The sequence below is a fragment of the Curcuma longa genome, chromosome 8 (assembly GCF_044706935.1).
Source record: "Curcuma longa cultivar G26 ecotype Majalengka, Jawa Barat chromosome 8, ITB_CL_G26_1.1, whole genome shotgun sequence".
Lineage (NCBI taxonomy): Eukaryota > Viridiplantae > Streptophyta > Magnoliopsida > Zingiberales > Zingiberaceae > Curcuma > Curcuma longa.
This window is the reverse complement of record NC_133868.1, coordinates 1,953,252-1,961,086: the sequence shown is the minus strand read 5'-3', so window position 1 is coordinate 1,961,086 and position 7,835 is coordinate 1,953,252. Positions and strand designations below refer to the sequence as shown.

At 42.5% G+C, this 7,835-nt stretch overlaps 1 protein-coding gene across 1 annotated transcript; it reads right to left on the bottom strand.

Annotated features, from left to right (window-relative positions):
• Positions 1–2,820: 2,820 nt before the first annotated feature.
• On the bottom strand, positions 2,821–4,281 carry LOC141833172 (uncharacterized). Its single transcript, XM_074720558.1, has 3 exons — positions 3,188–4,281; positions 2,881–3,122; positions 2,821–2,831 (listed from the first exon to the last, which is right to left on the bottom strand). Exons 1-3 carry the CDS (start codon positions 4,279–4,281, stop codon positions 2,821–2,823), a joined length of 1,347 nt encoding a protein of 448 aa, XP_074576659.1.
• Between the last annotated feature and the right edge of the window lie 3,554 nt (positions 4,282–7,835).

Below are 7,835 nucleotides of genomic sequence, written 5' to 3'. Positions count from 1 at the left end.
CTGCATAACTTTTCTGTCTATCATGGGCCTCTGACATCCGTCGTCTAATAGTACGAACAAGCTCGGCATCCTGCTGAACACTCTGTGGACCCAAAAACTGTCTCTCGCCAACCTCCTCCCATAATACTGGAGATCGGCACGGTCTACCATACAAAGCCTCGAATGGCGCCATCTGAATAGTGGAGTGGTAGCTATTATTATACGCAAACTCTACCAAATGCAAATGATCCTCCCAGCTGCCACCGAAGTCCAGAATACAAGCTCGTAATAAATCCTCTAGTGTCTGAATCGTGCGCTCTGACTGACCGTCAGTCTGAGGATGAAAGGCTGTGCTGAATCTGAGCTTCGTACCCAGTGCCTGCTGTAAACTCTGCCAGAATCGCGAAGTAAAGCGAGGATCTCTGTCTGAAATAATACTCTCTGGTACTCCATGCAGCCTAATAATCTCTCTGGAGTACAAGTCCGCCAAACGGTCCAGAGAGTCAGTCTGACGAATCGGTAGAAAATGAGCAGATTTGGTTAGTCGATCCACGACTACCCAAATCGCATCATGACCCTTCCGGGTCCTAGGCAAACCAGTAACGAAGTCCATAGTAATATGATCCCATTTCCACTCAGGAACCGGGATCTCCTGTAGTAATCCTGCTGGTCTCTGGTGTTCGGCCTTCACCTGCTGGCAGACCAAACACCTCGCAACAAAATCGGCCACGTCTCTCTTCATGCCATGCCACCAATAGGAGCGCTTTAGGTCCCGATACATACGAGTACCACCCGGATGTATCGAAAACCTAGAATGGTGCGCCTCCTGTAATAACTCCTCTCTGACTGGATGCTCTGGAACACACAGTCGTCCTCGGAACCGAAGAACTCCGTCTGCATCCCAAGAAAACCCTGGCTGCAGACCGGAATCCAATCTGCTGCGGATAAACTGGATGTGCTGATCACTAGCCTGGGCTGACTTAATCTTCTCTACTAACTCTGACTGAGCAACCATCGTAACCAGAATACCCCGCTGAGTCTGACTATGCTCCACAAGCCCCAACTCAGAAAACTGTCGAACTAAATCAGTCACGGATACCATCTGACTAGCCAGAATCCCTCGAGACTTCCGGCTAAGCGCATCGGCAACAACATTAGCTTTCCCAGGATGGTAGCTAATGGTACAGTCGTAATCCTTCAGATATTCCATCCATCGTCTCTGTCTAAGGTTCAGCTCTTTCTGCGTGAATAGGTACTTCAGACTCTTATGATCCGTGAAAATCTCAAATGTAACTCCATAAAGGTAATGTCGCCAAATCTTCAGAGCAAAGATGATAGCGGCAAGCTCTAAATCATGCACAGGGTAGTTCTTCTCGTGGTCTTTCAACTGACGAGAAGCGTAAGCAACTACCCGATCATGCTGCATCAATACAGCACCCAATCCCTGAAAGGATGCATCAGTATAGAGCACGAATCCATCATCTCCGGACGGAATCACCAATATCGGAGCACTCACTAATCGCTGCTTCAGCTCCTGAAAACTAGTCTCACAAGCCTCTGTCCAAATGAACTTCGCCCCCTTCTTGGTCAGATGGGTCAGCGGTATAGCAATACGAGAGAAATTCTCCACGAATCTCCGATAATATCCAGCTAAACCCAGAAAACTGCGAACCTCCTGTACTGATTTGGGCTGCTCCCAACCAGTAACTGCCTCGATCTTCTGAGGGTCTACGGAAATGCCTCTGCTCGATACAATATGTCCGAGAAATCCCACAGAAGATAACCAGAATGCGCACTTACTGAATTTGGCATATAGCTGCTCTCGGCGTAATGTCTCTAATACAATACGGAGGTGCTGCTCATGCTCTGTCTCTGATCGGGAGTATATCAGAATATCATCAATAAAGACGATAACGAACCGGTCCAGATACTCCAAGAAAATCCGGTTCATCAGATCCATAAACACAGCAGGAGCATTGGTGACACCGAACGGCATCACCAAAAACTCGTAATGTCCATATCGTGTACGGAATGCTGTCTTCTGAATGTCCTCATCTCGTACTCTAAGCTGATGATAGCCAGATCGTAAATCAATCTTAGAGTACACGCATGAACCTTTCAGCTGATCGAAAAGATCGTCAATACGCGGAAGAGGATATTTGTTCTTGATGGTTACCGCATTCAGCTGGCGGTAATCAATACACAATCGCATAGAACCATCCTTCTTCCTGACGAATAAGACTGGAGCTCCCCAAGGTGAAACACTGGGTCGTATGAAACCCCGATCTAGTAACTCCTGAAGCTGGATCTTGAGCTCCTCTAACTCTTTCGGTGCCATCCGATAAGGTGCCTTAGACACTGGTGCAGTGCCTGGAATCACCTCAATAATGAACTGAATTTGCCTCTGAGGTGGCAAACCAGGAAGCTCGTCCGGAAAGACATCCAGATACTCTCGGACGATACGAATATCGGAAGGACTAGAAACACTGTCCTCCTCTGTCTGCTTCAGAGATAATAGATAACCTCGACAGCCACTGTCTAGCATTTTCTGCGCTTGTATGGCAGAAATAATAGATAAACTGTCACTCTGAGTACCCACGAATTCCCAAGCGGGTTGATCCGGAGGTCGGAAGGTAACCACTCTGGCTCGGCAATCAACTGTAGCATGATAAGTGGATAACCAATCCATACCCAGAATAATATCAAATTCTGCCATATCCAGTATCTGCAGATCCACTGTAAGGGTATGCCCGTCGAAGTCCAGCGGACATCCCTTAATCTGCTGATTCGTAGTTAGCACTTCACCCGAAGGTAAAGACACTGCTAAACTACACGATCTAATCATCGGAATCCTACCAATTTTCCTCAAAAATACTCTAGACATAAAAGAGTGAGAACTACCGGTATCAATCAATGTATCAGCAAAGATAGAGTAGACAGAGACCATACCCCGGATGACCGATCCATCGGCCCGCTGCGCCTCTTCCCGAGTGATAGCGTAAACGCGTCCAACCTCGGTACTGGGCGGCTGAGTAATAGGCTGAGAAGTAGAGGGTCTCCACTCTGTCTGAGTCTGACTCTGAGGTACTGGAGTAGAGAACTGGTGCTGCGCTGAGAAGGTAGCATATAAGCCTGGGGCACTGCTGGTATATACTGCTGCGAATAGTATGCCTCTGAACTAGTGGGATGCTGGAATGATGTGGGATACGCTGGCTGATCTCTCCCCTGCAGCATGTATATCTGTGGCTGAGGCGGTGGGGGTCGCTGCTGCTGCTGCTGTGGTCCTCTGATCCTCTGTGTCCTCTGTAACGGCTGCTGTGTAGGTTGTCCTCCAGAAGAAGCAGCTCCTGTAGACTCCAGCTGAGCCTTCAGAGCACAGTCTCTGATCATATGTCCCGGATTTTTACAATAGTAACAGATGCGCTGATCCACCCGACAATCAGCCATCAAATGACCATGTAATCCACACCGTTTACACTTATTATCTTTCTGACCTGGATGGGAAGTGTTACGAAACTTCCCTCCTGACGATTGTCCAGTCTTCTGTCTCTTCTGACTAGTCGACTGAGAGTCAGGTCCCTTCGTTTTTCCACGAACATTCTGATTCGCCGTCTCTTTCTCTTTAACTACCTGCTGCTGAGTCAACTCAATAGCAAGTGCTCGGTCAAGAGCCTCTCTATACGAATGGATAGAAGTCCCGGACATCCGAATACGTATATAAACAGCAAGGCCCTGCATAAACTGTACCATCCGATCCTCGTCCTGTACCACCAGCTGTGGACAGAACTCTGCAAGCTTAGTGAACTCCTCATTATATTCCATAACAGACCTCTCTCCCTGCTTCAGATTTAAGAATTCCTGACGGCGTGCCATACGGAAAGTAGCTGGGAAGAACTGTCGCTCAAATGCCTCTCTGAAAGAAGTCCAAGAAATCTCCTGAGTCCCGAGAATAGTCTTCTGGGTCTTCCACCAGGTAAGAGCCTGGTCTCGAAGATGATATGCAGCTAATCCAACCATCTCTGCCTCTGTACAGGACATATACTCAAACGTCTCCATGACATTCTCTAACCATGATCGGGCCATCCACGGGTCAGATCCCCCGTGAAACAAAGTAAAGCGCTCTTTGGCCGATTTGGCCAAAGTCATAATGCGACTCCTGTCAGTCGGAGCAGAAGTAGGCATAGGCGGAGGAATCCCCTGACCAGTCGGCTCTCCCATCGACCAGTCGGCTCTCCGATCGGAATATTCACGGTTTTGATCCCGTATATCCCTCTCCTGAATAAGATCAGGCTCCTCTGACATATCAGGTCGTCCCAGGCGTCGACCTCGTCCTCGGCCTCGACCTCGAAGTATAGGGGCCATATAATAAAATGTACCTGGTACATATCACCACTATAAATTTTCTAACTAATGCAGAAATATACCAGAAATACTTACAGCTTTACTGCCCGGAGATCTTCTGCCGTGTCAGCTCCATCTCACAACAGAATCGAGTAAACCGAAATCCGATAAACCCGATACGACGACAAACCGAAGTAAACCAAGTCAAAACGGACTCAGAGCTCATAAATAAATTGGTATCAGAAATGCAAAATCTCGAGCGAATCAAACCGCTCTGATACCAAATAAATTGTCACGACCCGGGAGACGACCGTCCGAAAAATTTCGGCAGCATCTCCCCTGTATCTATGACAATTCCCTGGATACATACACATATATAAGGCCCACACGGCCAATCCATAACAGGCTATGGATTTATACAAGTAAAATAAAAGTAAATGTGACCCACACGGCCACTCAACACATCCTACTATATATGAAATGCATCCGTAAAAGTATTAACGAATAAAACTCGTCAATTCTTCGCAAAAGAGATAATACGCAGCAGAAAACACAATATACTAAAATCTCGAACAGAGAATAAAATCCGTAAACACATATACGATGAAAGCAATGCAATAAAGTCCAAAGTAGCAATACGATGTATAAACTCGAACTATAAGAAAACAAAACCACTACACAGACACATGCAATCACAAGTCCACAAATACAAAACAATCACAAACTGCTGTGAGGTAGCATGACTGGCAGAATCTCCTCGGCATCAGCTGTAGTCTCCTACCTGATATCTGGGAAGACAGAAAAATCCCAGAGTCCAAAGGGTGAGTAATGAACCATACTGTTGATTGCCATCGGACATTTGATATTCGATTAAAAGGTCTAGGTCTATCTCCTCTTCGTCAGTATTGTCATAACCTAGATCATCAATTATTTCGATCTTGTTGTTATCTTCACCGCGTCCTATGATTGGACGATCGAAAGAGTACACTGATCATATTCGATGTTGTCAGGGTCGCATCTTCATGGTTGTCCTCATCGCCGTAGGAGGAAGGGGGTACGTAGAGGTGCTGCGGAGCTATGTTCTCTTGAAGTTGTAGATGGTGGGGTGATTGATTCCGAATTTCTTGAAACCAAACTTGTGCTTTGATATCTCTCCTCGATTGGAAATTAATGAATTTTCAAAAGGAGAATAAAGGAACTTATGACTTTTATGATCTTCTACCTTTAAATGCTAGAATAACTTTGTGAGTTGTCTCTGTAGATCTTGAAGTTTCTCGTCTCGAGTGCTATGATCATGGTGCGAGGCTTCTTCAGCCGAAACTTGTCTATCACGATCACGATAACCACCATGACGACGATCCATCCGATCTGAAAGCTCTGATACCAATTGACGTCGGACGGGATAGCGATTATCCCGAGGGCAATATTGAACCCGTTGGTTCGACTGCGAACGTCGAAAATAATCTTCTAAAACCTATTAATTCAGAAGAATAATAGGAAATAGGGAAATAAATGGTATTGCCAAAATTATTATTAAACCAAAACTTCTTCTTTTAAACATCAACTCATAAAATATTTATATAGACCCAAATCCTAAAAAGATTCCTAAGAAAAAGGAATTTTTTTTAACAAACTCTAAAAGAAAGATTCCTTATAAAAAGAAAAATTTCTTAGCAAACTTGAAAAGAAAGATTCCTAATAAAAAGAAAAATTTCTTAACAAACTCGAAAAGAATGATTCCTAATAAAAATAAATATTCTTAACAGATTCGAAATCCTAAACAGACATCAAATATAAAATCCTAAGAAAAATTTTAACAGACTCAATTCTCAAAATCCTAAATGGATTTAAGAAAATCCTAAAATAAAAAAATAGAACTTTTCAAAACTACTCTAAATATCAAAAACTCTAAAAATTATTAAAATAAAAATTATCAAAATTAATAATAAAAATCTTCAAATTCTCCTGCATCAAATGATAATCACAATCCTTTGGAGGACATTCAGCAATACCAAAGGTTAGTAGGTAAATTGATTTACCTAACCATTACTCGTCCAGATATTTCATTTGTAGTAAAACAACTTAGCCAAAATATGCACGCACCAAGGAAAAGTCATTGGAAAGCAGCAAAAAGAATCCTCCACTATCTGAAACGGACACCAAGAAAAGGAATCTGGATGAGAAATAACCATAATATAGAAATTGTGGTATACTGCGATGCAGTTTGGGTAGGAGATCATCAAGATAAAAGATCAACAACTGGATATTGTATGTTCGTAGGTGGAAATTTGGTGTCTTGAAAAAGTAAAAAAATAATCTGTTGTGTCAAGATCTAGTGCTGAGGCAGAATACAGAGCAATGGTAGCAGCCACAAGTGAGCTCATATGGTTGAAGGCCTTATTGAAGAATTGAGTTTTCCAATTAATTTCCCAATCAGCTTATATTGTGACAATCAATCAGCCATTCATATTGCAACAAATCCAGTATTTCATGAAAGGTCCAAGCACATTGAAGTAGATTGTCACTTCATCAGAGAAAAAATTGAAGAAAAGATCATCACAGCTCATCCTATCAATGGACAAGATCAACCAGCTGATATCTTTATCAAAGTCACCACTGCTCAACATATGAAGGACATCCTTAACAAGTTAGGTGTCATTGACATATATGCACCTAACTTGAGGGTATTCAAAACCTAATAATTTAGTGTTCAAAGTAGAGATCAAGGTATACCTTCGAGACAAAACATCTGCAACAATGTTTTCCATACCTCGTTTATACTTGATCACATAAGGAAATGACTCAATGAACTCTACCCATTTTGTATGATGTCTATTCAACTTACTTTGGCTTTTCAAATGCTTCAATGATTCATGATCAGTGTGAATGACAAACTCTTTGGGCCACAAGTAATGTTGCCAAGCCTCTAAAATCCTCACCAATGCATACATCTCTTTGTCATAGGTTGGATAGTTCAAAGTTGCTCCACTGAGTTTCTCACAAAAATAAGCAAGGGACTGACCTTCTTGTATTAGCACAACTCCAAATACCTATTCCTGATGCATCACACTCAATTTCAAAAGTTTTTGCAAAGTTAGGCAATGCAAATAATGGTTCAGAAGTTAGCTTCTCCTTAAGTAAATTGAAAGCTGAATTTTGTGCACTATTCCAATGAAAATCAACATTCTTTTAAACAACTTCAGTCAAAGGTGCAGCTAAAGTACTAAAATTTTTAACAAATCTCCTATAAAAACTAGCCAACCCATGAAAGTTACGTACCTCATTTATTATTTTTTGTGTTAGTCATTCACGAATAACCTTAACCTTCTCCTCATCCACTGCAATTCCCTTTGCACTAACAATATAATCAAGAAACTCAATCTGACTAGTGGAAAAAGAATATTTTTGAAGGTTAGTATACAACTTTTCATTTCGCAAAATATGTAGAACTTTTTGTAAATGATTTAGATGCTCATCTAAATTTTTACTATAAATCAAGATGTCATCAAAATATA

Bases quoted from the DNA above. Each gene is read 5' to 3' on its own strand.
- LOC141833172 (XM_074720558.1), bottom strand. From the start codon at position 4,281: ATGTCAGAGGAGCCTGATCTTATTCAGGAGAGGGATATACGGGATCAA. The intron at 3,123-3,187 runs GTATCCCACATC...AGTATATACCAG, and splicing joins CAGGGGAGAGATCAGCCAGC to CAGTGCCCCAGGCTTATATG.